The following is a 22,152-nucleotide window of genomic DNA, read 5'->3' as shown; positions in this document are numbered from 1 at the left end:
TGTAAAAAAAAACCCATAGCATTACATTGGGAAGAGCTTTTAGAGGTTTCAAAAGCTCTTTCCAATGTAATGCTATGGGGTTTTTTACAAAATCTCATTGCTCCAGTGAGCGCAGACACATAGGATAACCTTAGCAGCAGATTTAAAAACTCAAAACGCTCAGAAAAACTCCTCTGGTGTGCACCAGGCCGGTGAGTGTATATTGGAGGTGAAGCCCTAGAACACTAAAGAAGCCATATGGAGAGATGGGCGAAATAACGAAACACTATGAAACTGTATAGGGGAAGATAAGGACCTCTAAACACCAGGGAACTGTATAGGGGAGCGATGACCACTAGACACCAGGAAACCATATGGGTAGAGGACCACTAAACACCAGGGAACTGTATAGGAACTGAAAGGCAGTGCTGGGCCGAAATTACGCATGAGCGTAATTACGCATCGTAATTCAATGTAAATTTACGCGTAAGCGTTACGCGTAACTTACGGTCTTACGCGTAATTATTTACGCGTAAGACCGTAAGTGGTATCGTAATTACACTGTCTACCGTAATTGCTAGGCATGCGTAATTTTACGAACACTTACGCGTAATTTTACGCGTAATTACTAACGTAAAATCTCCCATTTTCTAAGAGTAGCCAATCAGTCAACATCCTAAGCAACCAATAGTATCTTCTCCCGCCCTTCAGTATAAGCGTACGTTTTGACGCATACGAATGATATGTACTCAATAACTGTCACATTGACGGCTATTGCATACATATCGTCCGCATGCGTCCAAAAATACGCATTAATGGTCATTACGGCACTACGCGTAACATCGTAGTGTAAGCGCCTTCATTACGGTATCCTTACGCGTAATTGCGTAAGTTTACGCGTAATTACAGTGATGTACCGTAGATAATTTCCTACGCCGTAACCGTAATTGCGTAATGCGTAATAGCGTAAAATTACGCGTAATGATCCGTAAGCGTAGATTTTTCCATTACGAGCACTGCTGAAAGGGGGCCATTAGACCCCTGGGGACTTTAGAAGGGAGGAAGGTGGCCAGTAGACATTGTGGTTGGCCCGCGACTTGGTCCCAGTGTACAATTTCGGCACACAATGTATTTGAGTTTGACACCCCTGCTTTAGACAGAAACTCATCCCTACCTGAGTGAAGAATGGATTCCAGTGGATGGCGCTTTTATTGATACAAATTTGAGAAATATCAGCGTTCTGGTAATAATATCCAACTGTGTTGGTTTCCATACTTGAGTCTGGCCAATACACATAATTTAAAATCTCAAACTTTGAGGGAACATTCTCCCCTCCATTAAAATACACCTCCTCTCCACCCACAGTCCGGAAATACAAGTTCTTCAGATAGAAATTCAGCTAGGAATAATAAAAACAAATAACAACCACACAAACAGTTTTTCTGTGTGAAAACTCAGATAATAAGATACTGTAATAAGGGTCATTTCTAGCCAGTACCACCACCAGCCCTTTGTTCTCACAGTATTTCCTGTGATTGATCATGTGCTATGAGCCCAGGAGCTGAGTAAACTGTTGCTGCCAGCCCAAGTTCTCGAGGTTCCCGTGACCTGTCGCATACAGAGAATGTACGGTAGTAAAAAAAAAATTAAGAATGTCTCCACAGGTTGGTCATGTAGTCCATGGCTAGCAACATTCAGGGCAGTTTCTAGGCTAAATTTCACCCAGGACGAGGGTGTAAATATCAGTATGGATTAGACAGGTAGGTGCCCGCAGTATAGGCTAGATAGGTAGGTGCCCACAGTATAGGTTAGATAGTGTAATAGATAGCAGAGATGCCGCTGCAGCGGTGAGCGGCATGGCTGCCTTCTCTGTGTCTCAGCCGGCGGCCTCCGCCGCGTAATTACATGGTGGAGTTTTGCCTGGTCCTTCAGTTGCACATAGACTGAGGGCTATGCGCGTGCCAGGCGACAGGACCTTTATGCGAATAGAAGGGGAGTCAGCTGATCGGCCGGTCAGCTGACTCCAGCAGTGCTCCTGATTGGCTGAGTGACTGGGGCGGCGCTGTGGGGCGCTCTCAGTATATATAGGACCTGCATGTCAGTAGCTCCTCGTCTGCTGTTGCAAATGCTACGTGTTAGCACTCAGACCTTAGTCAGATCCCAAAGTGTGGTAGAACCAGCAGGAGCTGGGGATCCACACTTAGTCAGATTCTGTTGATAGCTAAAGTACTAATTGAATTGTATTATTTGTTATGACTTTCTGCTAGCCTTGACTACTCTTGTGCTTACTGATTCTGTGCTTCTGCCTATCTGATCCTGTTGCCGACTCAGCCTGAACACTACTCTGATTTAGCCTTCTGTCTTTGTACCGTATCTGTCCGTTTGTTGCTGAATCTGCTAGTCTGACTCTCCTGCCCTCACCAGTGAGCCTAGTCCCTGGAGAAGGATTCTCTGTACAGCTTAATCACCTGCTCCTCAGGTGACCAGTAGCTGCCGTACAGTCTGAATCACCTGCTCCTCAGGTGACCAGTAGCTGCAGTACAGTTTGAATCACCTGCTCCTCAGGTGACCAGTAGCTGCAGTACAGCCTGAATCACCTGCTCCTCATGTGACCAGTAGCTACAGTACAGTCTTAATCACCTGCTCCTCAGGTGACCAGTAGCTGCAGTACAGTCTAAATCACCCGCTCCTCGGGTGATCTGTATACGTTGTCTTACTGTGCACCACCCGCTCCTCGGGTGAACTGATTACTAGTTCATCTGCATCTCCGGCTTGCTGGAATGCTGATCCCTGTGTTCTATAGAGATATCTCCTTCTACTAGCTCCTCTGGGAAGTTGGTATCTCTATCTGTATTACTGTTGCACCAAACACCTATCTTTACATCACCTATCTTTACTGTGTCTTGCTATACTCGCATTATTGGTGATTCTGCAGATCACTACATAATCAGGTATAGCATCTGTATTATTGGTGATACTGCAGATCACCAATAATCAGAAAATCTGTTCTTGCTGGCACCAATCGATACAGAACAGCAGACCAAACATTATGGACGCACTGCGTAGTCAGGTTGTAGTCCTGACCACTGTGGTAAACAATCTTACCGGGGTGATCAATACCCAACAGACTCAGATCAATCAACTGTTTGGGACAGTTCAGGTACTTCAAACGACTATTGATACAGTGCGATCCCCTTTAGTCATGGACCTTCGTATGTCCATACCCGAAAAGTTTTCTGGGCATAGATCTGACTTTCAGAATTTCAGAAACCGTGTGCTATCCTATTTTGAGTTGAGGCCTAATCTGTCAGGATCTGAGAACCACTAGGTAACCTTTATAAAGACCCTTTTGTCAGGAGATTCACAAACATATAGTCTTCACAAAGGGCATGAGGCATTATCCTCAGTTCAGGAGTTTTTTAAGGCTATGGCCGTTATATACGATGATCCAGATATTGCTATCACGGTTGAGAGGAAACTAAAGACTCTCAGGCAAGGTCATAATCCAGTGGAGGTTTATGCCGCAGAATTTAGGAGGTGGGCTGTATCAGCTAGACTGGGATTGTATGCTTTATTAGACTGTTTCCTGTAAGGACTATCCGATGCAGTTTCTGATTTGATGTTAGGTCATCCTGAGCCTAAATCTCTAGACGAAGCAATTTCATTGGCGGCGCGGGTTGATCACCGCCTTCGCTATCAAAGACAAACCCATGGAAGAAATGCTGTAAGATCTGTTTCCTACGCCTCTTCTCCACCCTCGTCACCTTAGGACGAACCGATGCAGCTCGGTCACTCTAGGTTAACACAAGTGGAGAAGAATCGCAGAAGGTCAGAAAGACTCAGTCTATATTGTGCTGAGGAGGGTCACATTGTCCAGAATTGCCCCAAAAAGTCGGGAAACGCTGCCGCCTAAGTGTACTCAGAGGTAATACCCTAGGCGAGCCGTGTTTACCTCTAGATAATAACCGTTTACTCCTCCCTTGCTCCAGTACCTGGGAGGGTCGGGCCACGGCCACAGAAGCATTCGTGGACTCAGGCTCTGCAGCTAATTTTATAGATTATGACTTTGTCAAAAAATTGGGGATTCCCTTACTTCCTTTAGACCGTCAGATTTTGATCACAGCGGTAGATGACTCTCTGTTACAGTGTAGACAGTCTCTCTCCCAGACCCCCTTATTGTTGTGTAATATAGGGGTTCTACATAAGGAGAAACTACAGTTCTTTGTCCTGCAAATGGCAACCTCTACCATAATCCTCGGTATGCCTTGGTTGCAACTACACTCCCCTCAGATCGACTGGGCTTCAGATCAGCTACAGAGCTGGTCAGCCCATTGTCATCATCATTGTTTGGAGAAAATTGCTGTTTGCGCCACCAAGGTTCAGGTGAAAGGGGTGCCAGTGCAGTACGCAGAATTTTCTGACGTGTTTTGTCCAAAATCAGCAGAGAAACTCCCGCCACACCGGAGCTTCGACTGTCCCATAGAGTTAAGATCAGGTTGTATGCCCCCTAGAGGCCATCTCTATAATCTGTCGGGGCCAGAGAAGCTGGCTATGCAGGAATACATTAAAGAAAATTTGGCCAAGGGCTTTATCCGTCCTTCTCAGTCACCAACAGGGGCTGGGTTCTTTTTTGTACAGAAAAAGGACGGTGGGCTTCGACCTTGTATTGACTATCGGGGTTTAACCACTTGCCGACCGCCTACTTCATATTGGCGGCGGCAAAGTGGCAGCCCCAGGACCACGTAACGCAGATTGGCGTCAGGTCCTGGGGCACTCTCTGGCCGGGGATCGCGCGCTGGGATGCGCGCGCATCCACCGGCAATAGGCTCCGCCCACCCGCGACGTCAACCCGCCGGCCAATCGGAAGCGCCGGCGGGTTGTTAACCCCGCGATCGCCGCTACAAAGTGTATAATACACTTTGTAATGTATACAAAGTGTATTATACAGGCTGCCTCCTGCCCTGGTGGTCCCAGTGTCCGAGGGACCACCAGGGCAGGCTGCAGCCACCCTAGTCTGCACCCAAACACACTGATCTGCCCCCCCCTGCCCCCTGATCGCCCACAGTACCCCTCAGACCCCCCCCTGCCCACCCCCCAGACCACCATTTGCACACAATCACCCCCCTAATCACCCATCAATCACTCCCTGTCACTATCTGTCAACGCTATTTTTAGTCCCTAAACTGCCCCCTGCTCCCTCCTGATCACCCCCCCACCCCTCAGATTCTCCCCAGACCCCCCCCCCCTGCGTACTGTATGCATCTATCCCCCCTGATCAACTGTCAATCACCTGTCAATCACCTGTCAATCACCTGTCAATCACCCGTCAATCACCCCCTGTCACTGCCACCCATCAATCAGCCCCTAACCTGCCCCTTGCGGGCAATCTGATCACCCACCCACACCAATAGATCGCCCGCAGATCCGACATCAGATCACCTCCCAAATCCATCGTTTACATCTATTCTCTCCTCTAAACACCCACTAATTACCCATCAATCACCCATCAATCACCCCCTATCACCACCTGTCACTGTTACCCATCAGATTAGACCCTTGCGGGCACCCAATCGCCCGCCCACACACTCAGATTGCCCTCAACCCCCCCCTTATCGATTCGCCAGTGCATTATTTACATCCGTTCTTCCCTGTAATAACCCACTGATCACCTGTCAATCACCCCCTGTCACTGCCACCCATCAATCACCCCCTGTCACTGCCACCCATCAATCAGCCCCTAACCTGCCCCTTGCGGGCAATCTGATCACCCACCCACACCAATAGATCGCCCGCAGATCCGACATCAGATCACCTCCCAAATCCATCGTTTACATCTATTCTCTCCTCTAAACACCCACTAATTACCCATCAATCACCCATCAATCACCCCCTATCACCACCTGTCACTGTTACCCATCAGATTAGACCCTTGCGGGCACCCAATCGCCCGCCCACACACTCAGATTGCCCTCAACTCCCCCCCCTTATCGATTCGCCAGTGCATTATTTACATCCGTTCTTCCCTGTAATAACCCACTGATCACCTGTCAATCACCCCCTGTCACTGCCACCCATCAATCACCTCCTGTCACTGCCACCCATCAATCAGCCCCTAACCTGCCCCTTGCGGGCAATCTGATCACCCACCCACACCAATAGATCGCCCGCAGATCCGACATCAGATCACCTCCCAAATCCATCGTTTACATCTATTCTCTCCTCTAAACACCCACTAATTACCCATCAATCACCCCCTATCACCACCTGTCACTGTTACCCATCAGATTAGACCCTAATCTGCCCCTTGCGGGCACCCAATCACCCGCCCACACGCTCAGATTGCCCTCAGACCCCCCCCTTATCAATTCGCCAGTGCAATATTTACATCTGTTATTCCCTGTAATAACCCACTGATCACCTGTCAATCACCCATCAATCACCCCCTGTCACTGCCACCCATCAATCACCCCCTGTCACTGCCACCCATCAATCAGCCCCTAACCTGCCCCTTGCGGGCAATCTGATCACCCACCCACACCAATAGATCGCCCGCAGATCCGACATCAGATCACCTCCCAAGTGCAGTGTTTACATCTCTTCTCTCCTCTAAACACCCACTAATTACCCATCAATCACCCCCTATCACCACCTGTCACTGTTACCCATCAGATTAGACCCTAATCTGCCCCTTGCGGGCACCCAATCACCCGCCCACACCTCAGAACGCCCTCAGACCCCAGCCCTGATCACCTCGCTAGTGCATTGCTTGCATCTATTTCCCCCCTCTAATCACACCTTGAGACACCCATAAATCACCTCCTGTCACCCCCTAGCACACCTACCCATCAGATCAGGCCCTAATTTGCCCCGTGTGGGCTCCTGATCACTCGGCCAAACCCTCAGATCCCCCTCAGACCCCCTTCCGATCACCTCCCCAGTGCATTGATTGCATCTATTTTCCCCTCTAACCGCCCCCTGAGACACCCATCAATCACCTCCTGTCACCCCCCTAGCACTCCTATCCATCAGATCAGGCCCAATACATCCTGTCATCTAAGAGGCCACCCTGCTTATGACCGTTTCCACAAAATTTGCCCTCTCATAGACCACCTGTCATCAAAATTTGCAGATGCTTATACCCCTGAACAGTCATTTTGAGAAATTTGGTTTCCAGACTACTCACAGTTTTGGGCCCGTAAAATGCCAGGGCAGTATAGGAACCCCACAAGTGACCCCATTTTAGAAAGAAGACACCCCAAGGTATTCTGTTAGGTGTATGATGAGTTCATAGAAGATTTTATTTTTTGTCAAAAGTTAGCGGAAATTGGATTTTTATTGTTTTTTTTCACAAAGTGTCATTTTTCACTAACTTGTGACAAAAAATAAAATCTTCTATGAACTCACCATACCCCTAACGGAATACCTTGGGGTGTCGTCTTTCTAAAATGGGGTCACTTGTGGGGTTCCTATACTGCCCTGGCATTTTAGGGGCCCTAAACCGTGGGGAGTAGTCTAGAAAACAAATGCCTCAAAATGACCTGTGAATAGGACGTTAGGCCCCTTAGCGCACCTAGGCTGCAAAAAAGTGTCACACATGTAGTATCGCCATACTCAGGAGAAGTAGTATAATGTGTTTTGTGGTGTATTTTTACACATACCCATGCTGGGTGGGAGAAATCTCTCTGTAAATGGACAATTGTGTGTAAAAAAAATCAAAAATGTGTCATTTACAGAGATATTTCTCCCACCCAGCATGGTTATATGTAAAAATACACCACAAAACACATTATACTACTTCTTCTGAGTACGGCGATACCACATGTGTGACACTTTTTTGCAGCCTAACTGTGCTAAGGGGCCCAAAGTCCAATGAGTACCTTTAGGATTTCACAGGTCATTTTGAGACATTTGGGTTCAAGACGACTACTCACGGTTTAGGGCCCCTAAAATGCCAGGGCAGTATTGGAACCCCACAAATGACCCCATTCTAGAAAGAAGACACCCCAAGGTATTCCGTTAGGAGTATGGTGAGTTCATAGAAGATTTTATTTTTTGTCACAAGTTAGCGGAAATTGATATGTATTGTTTTTTTTTTCACAAAGTGTCATTTTCCGCTAACTTGTGACAAAAAAAAAATCTTCTATGAACTCACCATACCCCTAACGGAATACCTTGGGGTGTCTTCATTCTAAAATGGGGTCACTTGTGGGGTTCCTATACTGCCCTGGCATTTTAGGGGCCCTAAACCGTGAGGAGTAGTCTAGAATCCAAATGCCTCAAAATGACCTGTGAATAGGACGTTAGGCCCCTTAGCGCACCTAGGTTGCAAAAAAGTGTCACACATGTGGTATCGCCGTACTCAGAAGAAGTAGTATAATGTGTTTTGAGGTGTATTTTTATACATACCCATGCTGGGTGGGAGAAATCTCTCTGTAAATGGACAATTGTGTGTAAAAAAAATCAAATAATTGTCATTTACAGAGATATTTCTCCCACCTAGCATCTGTATGTGTAAAAATACACCCCAAAACACATTATACTACTTCTCCTGAGTACGGCGGTACCACATGTGTGGCACTTTCTTGCACCCTAAGTGCGCTAAGGGGCCCAAAGTCCAATGAGTACCTTTAGGATTTCACAGGTCATTTTGCGACATTTGGTTTCAAGACTACTCCTCACGGTTTAGGGCCCCTAAAATGCCAGGGCAGTATAGGAACCCCACAAATGACCCCATTTTAGAAAGAAGACACCCCAAGGTATTCCGTTAGGAGTATGGTGAGTTCATAGAAGATTTTATTTTTGTCACAAGTTAGCAGAAAATGACACTTTGTGAAAAAAAACAATTAAAATCAATTTCCGCTAACTTGTGACAAAAAAAAAAATCTTCTATGAACTCACCATCCTCCTAATGGAATACCTTGGGATGTCTTCCTTCTAAAATGGGGTAATTTGTGGGATTCCTATACTGTCCTGGCATTTTAGGGGCCCTAAACCGTGAGGAGCAGTCTTGAAACGAAATTTCTCAAAATGACCTGTGAAATCCTAAAGGTACTCATTGGACTTTGGGCCCCTTAGCGCAGTTAGGGTGCAAAAAAGTGCCACACATGTGGTATCGCCGTACTCAGGAGAAGTAGTATAATGTGTTTTGGGGTGTATTTTTCCACATACCCATGCTGAGTGGGAGAAATATCTCTATAAATTGACAATTGTGTGTTAAAAAAAGAAAACAATTGTCATTTACGGAGATATTTCTCCCACCCAGCATGGGTATGTGTAAAAATACACCCCAAAACACATTATACTACTTCTCCTGAGTACGGCAATACCACATGTGTGGCACTTTTTTGCAGCCTAACTGCGCTAAGGGGCCCAAAGTCCAATGAGCATCTTTAGGCTTTACAGGGGTGCTTACAATTAGGCACCCCCCAAAATGCCAGGACAGTGAACACACCCCACAAATGACCCCATTTTGGAAAGTAGACACTTCAAGGTATTCAGAGAGGAACATAGTGAGTCCGTGGCAGATTTCATTTTTTTTTGTCGCAAGTTAGAAGAAATGGAAACTTTTTTTTTTTTGTTACAAAGTGTCATTTTCCGCTAACTTGTGACAAAAAATAAAATCTTCTATGAACTCACCATGCCTCTCACTGAATACTTTGGGATGTCTTCTTTCCAAAATGGGGTCATTTGGGGGGTATTTGTACTATCCTGGAATTTTAGCCCCTCATGAAACCTGACAGGTGCGCAGAAAAGTCAGAGATGCTTGAAAATGGGAAAATTCACTTTTTGCACCATAGTTTGTAAACGCTATAACTTTTACCCAATCCAATAAATATACACTGAATGGGTTTTTTTTATCAAAGACATGTAGCAGAATAACTTTCGCGCTCAAATGTATAGGAAATTTTACTTTATTTGAAAACTGTCAGCACAGAAAGTTAAAAAAGTCATTTTTTTGACAAAATTCATGTCTTTTTTGATGAATATAATAAAAACTAAAACTCGCAGCAGCAATCAAATAGCACCGAAAGAAAGCTGTATTAGTGACAAGAAAAGGAGGTAGAATTCATTTAGGTGGTAGGTTGTATGACTGAGCAATAAACCGTGAAAGCTGCAGTGGTCCGAATGGAAAAAAAGGCTCTGGTCCTTAAGGGGTTTTATGACTGCAGTCCTTAAGTGGTTAAATAAGATCACAGTGAAAAATTGCTATCCACTGCCTTTGATTGACGATTTGTTTGCTCAGGTGACTAATGCCAGTATCTTCTCTACGCTAGACCTACAAGGAGCATAAAACCTGGTACGCATAAGGGACGGTGATGAATGGAAGACGGCATTCAACACGCCCGATGGGCACTACGAGTATCCAGGGCCGGATTTCTGGAAAGGCCACAAAGGCCACGGCCTAGGGCGATAAAATCAGATAAGATAAGAAGGGCGCCATGACTTGGAGAGAGAAGAGGTCATATGTCAAAATTAATCACCTCTTCTGGTCCCGCAGCGCAGCCAGCCAGCGCCCTGCTCTGCACTAATAGCTCAATTCCAGAGTTCCCCAATTCCAGCAAGTCTCTCTCTCAATCAACATCTGCTGTCACCTCATCTGATGATCAATTCCTCTTATCATGATCATACAAGTTGATGTGAGAAATACCAGGGATTTACATTACAAAGCAGATAGAACTAAGTTCCGCTGAGGTTTAATGCAGACATTCAAAGACATCAGTGAACCCTGCTAATTTCTTCACTTTCTCCTTTACAGTTGTAACACTGACCCCAGCAGCTGTAAATTACACTTTCTTATCTCTAGTCTACTTAAATTTATGGCTTTAGGGCCTTTTTCCACTAGCCTGCGATTTGCGATTTGCTTCTGATCGCAAATCGCAAGGTACATTAAACTAATGGAAACTGCAGCAGCAATTTCCATTAGTGCGATCCGATTGCGATGTGATTTTGGTCAAAGTGTAATCGTCGTCCTGCCGCGTTTTGTATGCGATTGAGCTGGACTATAATGAGTATAGTAGCTCAATTGCAATCGCAATCGCATGGTGGAAATTGAAACGCAATCGCGATCGCATTCCATAGTGGAAAAGAGCCCTCAGGGTTTTTTTTTCTTCCTAGCCAGCAGTGGTCTCAGTTAACTCTTTCCTGACTCATTTTCTGTTCCTACCATCTATGAGAGGAATAAAAATGCTGTTTGCTTTACTTTCATTGCTAAACTGTCACTGTCACCTGAGCTGTTACTACCTCTATGCTAGTCTGTATAGTTTGGCATCCTTCTCCTTTCCTGTAGCAGTAAAGCATTGTACCATTTTAGCCACAGCGAAAGCAGAGAGTTTTGAATGAGGATGATACCATTTATTGGCTTAAAAGAAAAAAAGTAATCTTTCTGTGAATAAGCCTTCTTAAGACTTTGTTCCTGTATACTGTCAATATGTTAGAGCAAACCACCATATGTACTTTCAACATTCAAAAGAGATACATAGATTTTTCAAATATAAATAAATATCATTCAGATGCTTTAAAGTGGAGCTGAACTCTTGCACAGGACAGAAGGAAAACATAGAAAAATCTACCTTGTATTTTTTTAGAGAGCCTGTGTAATTCCCCCTCATCTGTGTCTAATCTGAAGTTGTAATTTGATCTCTCCTGTGTCTCCTGACTGCCACAACATCTAAGCTAATTTGAAAGCACAGGATGTTAACAATATGTCTGCTTCCATGAAAGCAGGAAGAAGACACTGCCGATTTATTGCAGGATTTGTATCAGCTGTAACAAAGAAATGTTTTTTTTTAAAGGTTATTATGTTATTGTGTATCTTTTGAAGCAGAGAGGAAGTTCTGAGCAGTGGTGCTCAGCAGAGCTCGAATATTCGAGTAGCTCGAATATTCGAGCTCTTTTTCAGCTATTCGAGCTCGGTATTCGAGCTCCGAATAGCTGCAGCTATTCGAATGGGCTATTCGCGTACACTCGAATAGCCCATTCACTATTCGAGCTATTCGAGCAAACGGCGCTATTCGAGCTCGGTACCGAGCTCGAATAGCGTCATAGCCCAGATTGATGTCCTTAGAGCCAATCAGAGGGCTCCCAGGCCCTCTGACGGCAGCCAATCACAGAGGGGGACCCTGGCCAGCCCCTACCCTATAAATAGCGGCCGCCATGTTACGTTTCTCCGTCCTTGCCTGAGACTTGCATAGAGAGAGAGTTGCTCCTTTGTGCTTTGGCTTAGCAAGAGCTTTATTGTGGTCATTTACCTAGCGTTTTTGCTCACATACACCTCCTATACACACCTATATTGTTGTTAGTTAGTTAGACATTGTATTTTAGTTAGTAGCTTTTGTGTTACATAGAGACAGGCCAGCTGCTGCAGGCTTACAGCTTTAGGCCTCAGGGCCTTGCCTGTGTGGGCAGCTGTCCTCCTGTCCTCTGTTTATTTCTCTCTATTCTATACCAGTATTTCTGCTGTCCTTTACTACTGATTGTATTAGTATTGTAGTTATATACTGTAACTGTACTAGGACACTCACTGTCACTGTTCATAGGCTACTAGCTGCTCCTGCGTGTGTGCACTCACTGTCTGTGTACACACTACACACACTCTATTTCCAAGTTCTGATAACTGATTGATTATTGTAATTGAATATTGTAATTAGTTAGTTGTACTCACTGTTACTACTTACTGTACTAGGAGTCTCGGACACTCAGTCACTGTTCATAGGCTACTAGCTCCTGCGTGTGTGCACTCACTGTCTGTGTACACACTACACACACTCTATTTCCTTCTGATAACTGATTGATTATTGTAATTAGTTAGTTGTACTTACTGTTACTACTTACTGTACTAGGAGTCTAGGACACTCAGTCACTGTTCATAGGCTACTAGCTCCTGCGTGTGTGCACTCACTGTCTGTGTACACACTACACACACTCTATTTCCTTCTGATAACTGATTGATTATTGTAATTAGTTAGTTGTACTTACTGTTACTACTTACTGTACTAGGAGTCTAGGACACTCAGTCACTGTTCATAGGCTACTAGCTCCTGCGTGTGTGCACTCACTGTCTGTGTACACACTACACACACTCTATTTCCTTCTGATAACTGATTGATTATTGTAATTAGTTAGTTGTACTTACTGTTACTACTTACTGTACTAGGAGTCTAGGACACTCAGTCACTGTTCATAGGCTACTAGCTCCTGCGTGTGTGCACTCACTGTCTGTGTACACACTACACACACTCTATTTCCTTCTGATAACTGATTGATTATTGTAATTAGTTAGTTACTTACTGTTACTACTTGTTACTCTTACTGTACTAGGAGTCTAGGACACTCAGTCACTGTTCATAGGCTACTAGCTCCTGCGTGTGTGCACTCACTGTCTGTGTACACACTACACACACTCTATTTCCTTCTGATAACTGATTGATTATTGTAATTAGTTAGTTGTACTTACTGTTACTACTTACTGTACTAGGAGTCTAGGACACTCAGTCACTGTTCATAGGCTACTAGCTCCTGCGTGTGTGCACTCACTGTCTGTGTACACACTACACACACTCTATTTCCTTCTGATAACTGATTGATTATTGTAATTAGTTAGTTGTACTTACTGTTACTACTTACTGTACTAGGAGTCTAGGACACTCAGTCACTGTTCATAGGCTACTAGCTCCTGCGTGTGTGCACTCACTGTCTGTGTACACACTACACACACTCTATTTCCTTCTGATAACTGATTGATTATTGTAATTAGTTAGTTGTACTTACTGACTGTTACTACTTACTTACTTACTTACTGTACTAGGGACACTCACTCAGTCACTGTTCATAGGCTAGCTCCTGCGCGTGTTTGCGCGTGCGTGCACTCACTGTCTGTAGTGTACACACACTAAATTTACTTGTGATTACTACTGATTATTGTAAGTTGTAACTGCTAGTTGTACTTCCTGACTGTTACTACTTACTTACTGTACTAGGGACACTCACTCAGTCACCTCACCCACCAACCCACTCCATTAAAGTACCCCACTTTTCACCCGCCCTTTTAAAAAACTTTTGTCTATACGCCCAAAACATCGAAGATGTCTGGAAGTGGCAGCCAGCGCGGTTTGGGCAAGGGCAAGGGCAGCAAGGGAATCAGGAGGAGAGGGAGCAGCATTGTGGCAAGCCGCGGGCGCGGGCGCGCCACCATGCACAGTTCCGCAGCAGCAGCGTCAGTGGCTAACATTCCTCCCATAGCCACTGGCCGTGGACGCCTTGGGCGCCGCCCAGCAGGAGCATCTGCAACTCACGCTGCAGAGACACAGCAGCAGCAGCGTGTAGCACCTGCTCCGATTTTCCTCCAGCCGGGTCGGAAACGTCCCATTGAGGAAAAGCATGCAGACACTGTGGTGCAACTCATGACGGAGGATGAGCAGCCCGCCATCAGCTCTGCATCTGAGGCCTCCACCCTCACCACCACCACCACCACCCCTGTTTGCAGCAGCCGCCCAGCAGGGTCTGGGGAGGAGGCCAGTTCACCGTCACTCGCCGACCTGTCATTCAGCAGTCTTTTGACCCCAGGCATCATGAGTAAATTGTCTGCTGTTGTTGGCGATCTTGAGGAGGAGATGCTGATGGGCACTTTGGGGGATGAGGGATTGGACAGCAAGACTGTGGCGACAGTCAAGCAGCCCATCCATGCATCAGGAGAGGAGTTTGGGGGGTCCTCATCCCAGCAGGACATGTTTCAGGAGGGGGAGGATGTTGATGACCCGGTGACAGACAGAGACTGGGTGCCACCACCTCCAGGGGATGTCGTCATCAGCAGCTCTGAGGAGGAGGAGGATGCTCTTGTGGGCCTTGCAAGGAGGCGCATCATTGCAAGCATTGGCAGCAGCAGTAGGCAGGTCCCACAGCCTGCTGGTGTCTCAGGCTCAGCAGCAGCAGCAGCAGCATCTGCCAGTACCACCACCAGCCGCACCCAAGCCCCCCAAGCCCCCCCCCCAAACCACCACAGGGAGACAGGCAGCAGTGCTTCCATGCCGTAGGGGGATGTTTCTGTCACCAATCTGGCGCTTTTTCACCATGCCCACAGTGTACAGCAAGTACGCCACTTGCAACCACTGTCAGCGGAAGTTGAGCAGAGGTGCAGACCCCTTAAAGTTCTGCACCAGCTCGCTCATCAACCACCTCGCTGCGAAACATTTCCACCAGCATCAGGAGTTCCAGAGGCTGAAGGCATCTGGTGCTGGCAGTGGCACCACACCCATCACTGCACAGCCTTCAGCAGCAGCAGCAACAGCAGCCACCCGCCCTCCTGCTCCTCCAGCAGCACCAGCAGGAGTGCGGAAACGCACTGCTCCTCCCCCCTCTGCAACTCCTGCCGCCGACACTGAGGCCTGTTCTGGCAGCCAGTCCTCAGTGGCCTCCTCCGCTGTGTCTGCTGATTCCCGTGCCAGCAAAAGGCCACGCCAGAGCCTTTTGAGCGAGTCCTTCCAGGGGGTGGTTAGGGCTCTGCCTCCCAGCAGCCGTCGCATGCGGCAGCTGAACGGCTTGCTGGCACGGGCCATGTGCTCCCAACTCCTGCCGTACACGCTCGTGCAGGAGGGGAGCGACATTCGTGCGCTGCTTGCTTGCGCAGCCCCAGACTGGCAGCTCCCCAGCAGACACTTTTTCTCCCGCAAGGCCATTCCTGCACTGCACCGCTTTGTGATGGCCAATGTGGAGCGAGGGCTGGAGCACGCGGTTGGTGAAAGGGTCCACGTCACCATGGACTCCTGGAGCAGCCGCTTCGGGACAGGCCGCTACCTGTCCTTCACTGTCCACTGGGTCAGCTTGGTGGAAGGGGGTTAGGATGGGAGAGCAGCAGCGGGCACAGCAGCAGCAGCAGCAACACAGTGGGTGGTGCCACCCCGCAGGGTCAGGGGAACTGCAGCAGGTTCCTCCGATCCTCTGCCATCCTCCGGCACACCTGGCCAAACCCCCCGCCTCAGCAGCAGCGTGAAGGCCCGCCACTGCCAAGCGCTGCTGCACTTGGTCAGCCTTGGGAAGACCAAGCTGACGGCAACCCATGTGTTGGCCAAACTCCAGGAGCAGGAGAGGATTTGGCTGACCCCCAGAGGCCTCAGAGTCGGAGAGGTGGTGGCCGACAATGGGGCCAATCTGGTTGCCGCAATAGACAGGGGAAACCTGACCCACATCCCCTGTCTTGCCCACGTGCTGAACCTGGTGGTGCAGAAGTTCTTGCGCACCTACCAGGGGATGGGCGAACTGCTGGAAACGGCAAGGAACGTTGTGCGTCACTTCCGGCGCTCGGCTGCAGCCTGTGCGAGCCTGGAAGACGTGCAAAAGGAGCTGGATCTGCCACGCCATCGGCTGATCCTTGACGTTCCGACTCGCTGGAACTCCACCCTGGCGATGTTGGAGCGTCTGGTTGAACAGAAGCGCGCTGTCAAACAGTACCTTGCCCTGGCCACTGTTTCCGCCGCTCAGAGAAGGGACAAGACCAGCAACATCCCGTCCATCGTCCCCGATGATGACTGGAGGCACATGCAGCAGGTGTGCTTAGTGCTGGCTCCCTTTCTGCAGGCCACTAACATGGTGAGCAGGGACCATGCTATGGTCTGCGAGTGGGTGCCCCTGGTTTGTCTGCTGAACAGGGCCCTCGATGCTTTGCTGGAACAGGGAGCGGCAGCCTTGGACCAGCAGGAGCGGCAAGCAGCTGCACAGTCCACCTCTGAGTGGGAGGAGGACTTGGTGGAGGTCCCTGACCTTGCTGCTGATGAGGGGGATCAGCACAGTGCAGCTGAGTTGGTGCGGGGGTGGAGAGAGGATGAGGCTGACGAGGCAGAGGAGGAGGATGAGGACAGCAGCACTGCCGTCGATGTGCCAGCAGACGTGGCCCGCCTCTTCCCAATGGCAGCGCACATGCTGACGTGCCTGCGCAGAGACCCCAGGGTGATCCAGATGAAGCAGAGGGAGGACATCTGGATCAGCATGATGTTGGACCCACGCCTCAAGGGGAAGTTGAGCCAGTTCCTGCCGCCTGCAGGAGGAGACCCAGCGCAACAAATAAGGAGCTTGCAGCAGGCCCTTGTTGAGCGCTTGGAGGAAGCCTTCCCCCAGCCTTCCACCCCCACTGTCCAGCAGCCAGCACAGAGGCAGCAGCAGGTGCCTGCATCCAGCAGCAAGCGCCCCACAGACCTGCTGTCTCTCAGCCACGAGCTCTACAGGACTGTAGAGGCTCCGGCAGCAGTGACTAGAGAGGAGGTGCATGCAGCAGCATCCTCCACCGGTCACAGCCAGCGCCTGACCCGCATGGTGGCTGACTACATGGGGTCCTACAGCGGGCTTGACAGCGATGCCCCTGTTGATCCCATGGAGTATTGGGTCAAGCGCCTGGAGATCTGGAGCGAGCTGGCGCAGTACGCCCTGGAAGTGCTGTCCTGCCCCCCTTCCAGCGTGCTGTCCGAGCGCTGCTTCAGTGCAGCTGGTGGTGTGGTCACCGAGAAACGCTCACGTCTGTCTCACAAGTCTGTGGACAGACTGACGTTTCTCAAGATGAACCAGGCGTGGGTGGAAGGCGAGTTCCTGGCCCCTGTTGTCGGCGAGAGGGGGACATGAACTGGCTAAGAACCATCGTTAATGTGCCTTACCACCCTTTACCACCTCCTGGCTCCTGCTCACTAAGCCAGCCTGGTTCACTTTGACTATTACGTCGCCTGCAGCCACACATTTTACACCTACAGTGGGCTGCTGTGTACTGCCCTTCTGCTGTCTGTCTGTGTTTCCCACTGCCAGGGTACACAGATTTACCTTCTGCTGCCACTCTGCCACCAGCTATTACGTCAAACAATAGCTATATATCTGTGTAATTTGTTTTACAAACAAAACCAAAAAAACATTAAAAAAAAAAAAGGTTTAATTTTTCTGAGGTGCCCGGGTTGAAAACTGTGTTGTCCCAGTTGTGTATTGGACACAATGTGGGCTGCACGACCGCTGTCTGGGACCTCCTGCCTGCTGTGTTTATTTACAGCCCTGGTATCACCGCTAGGTACCAGGGCTATTATGTCACGCTGCCTGCCTGCTGCCACACTCACACTACTCCTCCATTCCTCCTGCTGATGCTGCTGTCTGTCTGTGTTTCCCAACGCCAGGGTACACAGATTTACCTTCTGCTGCCACTCTGCCACCAGCTATTACGTCAAACAATAGCTGCTCACATTACTCCTCCATTCCTCCTGCTGCTGCTGCTGCTGTCTGTCTGTCTGTGTTTCCCAACGCCAGGGTACACAGATTTACCTTCTGCTTTCACTCTGCCACCAGCTATTACGTCAAAAAATAGCTATATCTGTGTAATTGGTTGTAAAACCAAAACTACAAAACCATAAAAAAAAAAAAAGGTTTAATTTTTCTGAGGTGCCCGGGTTGAAAACTGTGTTGTCCCAGTTGTGTATTGGACACAATGTGGGCTGCACGACCGCTGTCTGGGACCTCCTGCCTGCTGTGTTTATTTACAGCCCTGGTATCACCGCTAGGTACCAGGGCTATTATGTCACGCTGCCTGCCTCATTGACTGCCTGCTGCCACACACTCATCCTCCTCCTCCTGCTGCTGAATTTACCTCCTGCTGTCTGTGTGTTTCCACTGCCAGGGAGCACATACAATGGCGCTTCCAACATGCGTGCGCCACCAGCTATTTGTTACGCTCAAAAATAGCTGCATTTCTTTAAAAAAAAAAATTTGAAAAGAGAAATAAGTGAAGAAGAAGACGATATAGAAGAAGAAGATGAAGAAGAAGAAGAAGAAGATGAAGAAGAAGAAGAAGAAGAAGAAGGAGAAGAAGATGAAGATGAAGAAGAAGAAGATGAAGAAGAAGAAGATGAAGAAGATGAAGAAGATGAAGATGAAGAAGATGAAGAAGAAGAAGATGATGAAGAAGAAGAAGAAGATGAAGAAGAAGAAGATGAAGAAAAAGAAGATGAAGATGATGAAGAAGAAGAAGCTGAAGAAGAAGATGAAGATGATGAAGAAGAAGAAGATGAAGAAGATGAAGAAGATGAAGATGAAGAAGATGAAGAAGAAGAAGATGATGAAGAAGAAGAAGAAGAAGAAGCTGAAGAAGAAGATGAAGATGATGAAGAAGAAGAAGATGAAGAAGATGAAGAAGATGAAGATGAAGAAGATGAAGAAGATGATGAAGAAGAAGAAGAAGATGAAGAAGAAGATGAAGAAGATGAAGAAGAAGAAGAAGAAGAAGAAGATGAAGAAGATGAAGATGAAGAAGATGAAGAAGATGAAGAAGAAGAAGATGAAGATGATGAAGAAGAAGAAGATGAAGAAGAAGATGAAGATGATGAAGAAGAAGAAGATGAAGAAGATGAAGAAGATGAAGATGATGAAGAAGATGATGAAGAAGAAGAAGATGAAGAAGTTGAAGATGAAGTAGATGTAGAAGAAGAAGAAGATGAAGAAGATGAAGAAGAAGATGAAGAAGAAGATGAAGAAGATGAAGAAAAAGAAGATGAAGAAGAAGAAGATGATGATGAAGAAGATGAAGAAGAAGAAGAAGAAGAAGACAATATAAAAGAAGAAGAAGATATAGAAGAAGATATAGAAGAAGAAGATATAGAAGATATAGAAGAAGATGAAGAAGATGAAGAAGATGAAGAAGATGAAGATCAAGAAGATGAAGAAGATGAAGATGAAGAAGATGAAGAAGATGAAGAAGAAGAAGATGAAGATGATGAAGAAGAAGAAGATGAAGAAGAAGATGAAGATGATGAAGAAGAAGAAGATGAAGAAGATGAAGAAGATGAAGAAGATGAAGATGATGAAGAAGATGAAGAAGAAGAAGAAGATGAAGAAGTTGAAGATGAAGTAGATGTAGAAGAAGAAGAAGATGAAGAAGATGAAGAAGAAGATGAAGAAGATGAAGAAGAAGATGAAGAAGAAGATGAAGAAGATGAAGAAAAAGAAGATGAAGAAGAAGAAGATGATGATGAAGAAGATGAAGAAGAAGAAGAAGAAGACAATATAAAAGAAGAAGAAGATATAGAAGAAGATATAGAAGAAGAAGATATAGAAGAAGAAGATATAGAAGAAGAAGAAGAAGAAGAAGAAGATATAGAAGATAAAGAAGAAGAAGAAGAAGTATATACAGAACTGAACAAATTTCTAGACACAACTTCTCTTTTCAACTTTTTTTTTTTAAAGGAACATCCCCACATAATCACTTGCTGTTGTTACTTGGAAAAAAAGAGGTTTCTTGCATCATTCACCCTCAAAACAAGTGTTGGAAGCTATTTAAGGCCATTTCGAATAGTCAGCTCGAATAATGAGCTGGAATACCGACTCGAATAGTAAGCTCGAATTCCGAGGTCGAATCGAATAGTAAAAATTATTCGACTCGAATATTTGACTGATCTCGAATAATTTACTATTCGAATTCGACCTAACTCGAATTTTGAAAAGGGGTATTTGAGCACCACTAGTTCTGAGTTCAGGTCCACTCTAATTACAACCAAACATCCAAAGTGGGTATTGACAGGATGTTTGCTACTTACCTGTTCTCTGTTTCTCTCCATTGAGCTGTCCTGTCACCTGTTTGTGGCTATGACTGCAGCCAGTCACACAGAGGACAAAAAAGCAGCGCATGCTCTGGCCACTCGCGCTCCCTGTCACCTGTTTGTGGCTCTGACTGCAGCCAGTCGCACAGAGGACAAAGAAGCAGCGCATGCTCTGGCCACTCACGCTCCCTGTCACCTGTTTGTGGCTCTGACTGCAGCCAGTCTCACAGAGGACAAAGAAGCAGCGCATGCTCTGGCCACTCACGCTCCCTGTCACCTGTTTGTGGCTCTGACTGCAGCCAGTCTCACAGAGGACAAAGAAGCAGCGCATGCTCTGGCCACTCATGCTCCCTGTCACCTGTTTGTGGCGCTGACTGCAGCCAGTCTCACAGAGGACAAAGAAGCAGAGCATGCTCTGGCCACTCGCGCTCCCTGTCACCTGTCTGTAGCTCTGACTGCAGCCAGTCTCACAGAGGACAAAGAAGCAGCGCATGCTCTGGCCACTCGCGCTCCCTGCCACCTGTCTGTAGCTCTGACTGCAGCCAGTCTCACAGAGGACAAAGAAGCAGCGCATGCTCTGGCCACTCACGCTCTCTGTCACCTGTTTGTGGCTCCGACTGCAGCCAGTCTCACAGAGGACAAAGAAGCAGCGCATGCTCTGGCCACTCACGCTCCCTGTCACCTGTTTGTGGCTCTGACTGCAGCCAGTCGCACAGAGGACAAAGAAGCAGCGCATGCTCTGGCCACTCACGCTCCCTGTCACCTGTTTGTGGCTCTGACTGCAGCCAGTCGCACAGAGGACAAAGAAGCAGCGCATGCTCTGGCCACTCACGCTCCCTGTCACCTGTTTGTGGCTCTGACTGCAGCCAGCCTCACAGAGGACAAAGAAGCAGCGCATGCTCTGGCCACTCACGCTCTCTGTCACCTGTTTGTGGCTCCGACTGCAGCCAGTCGCACAGAGGACAAAGAAGCAGCGCATGCTCTGGCCACTCGCACTGCCCTGCCACCTGTGTGTGGCTCTGACTGCAGCCAGTCGCACAGAGGACAAAGAAGCAGCGCATGCTCTGGCCACTCGCACTGCCCTGCCACCTGTGTGTGGCTCTGACTGCAGCCAGTCTCACAGAGGACAAAGAAGCAGCGCATGCTCTGGCCACTTGCGACTTGCGCAAGTTTTCTGCTCCTGCCCAGATGTGCACAGCAACCAATGCCAGTATAGTGTTATGCATTCTTGACAAGTACATATATCAGCGTCATTTCTCAAGTATGCATGCCCAGAACACTATTGGCTGCTGTGCACATTCGGGCAGGAGCACAAATTGCAGGAATTATTGAGCAGACAGAGCATCCTCTGATTCTTGGCTGAATGGGAGGCAGAGCAGCACAACTGAAATGAGCCCATTCAAACCAATGATCGATAGTCAGTGTTGGTCAGAATGTTTTTTGGTAGTGGTGGTGGTGGCAGGGGGGGGGGGGGGTAGATGACAGCAGGCCTAGGGCACTGGAAAGTACAAATCCGGCCCTGCGAGTATCTGGTCATGCCCTTCGGGTTGTGTAATGCTCTTACCATCTTCCAGTAGTTGATCAATGAAGTCTTTAGGGAAGTTCTGGGAAAATTTGTGCTAGT

At 47.5% G+C, this 22,152-nt stretch overlaps 1 protein-coding gene across 1 annotated transcript in view; it reads right to left on the bottom strand.

Annotated features, from left to right (window-relative positions):
- Positions 1-22,152, bottom strand: part of LOC137504551 (vomeronasal type-2 receptor 26-like) — a 67,960-nt gene that overhangs the window by 35,417 nt on the left and 10,391 nt on the right. The window contains exon 2 of the mRNA XM_068233132.1: positions 1,154-1,378. Coding sequence (XP_068089233.1) covers positions 1,154-1,378 — 225 coding nt within the window. The remainder of the gene's footprint in view (positions 1-1,153; positions 1,379-22,152) is intronic.

Source organism: Hyperolius riggenbachi, chromosome 4, assembly GCF_040937935.1.
Source record: "Hyperolius riggenbachi isolate aHypRig1 chromosome 4, aHypRig1.pri, whole genome shotgun sequence".
Classification (NCBI taxonomy): domain Eukaryota; kingdom Metazoa; phylum Chordata; class Amphibia; order Anura; family Hyperoliidae; genus Hyperolius; species Hyperolius riggenbachi.
Note: the sequence above shows the minus strand (reverse complement) of the source record. Positions and strands in the feature narration are given on the sequence as shown.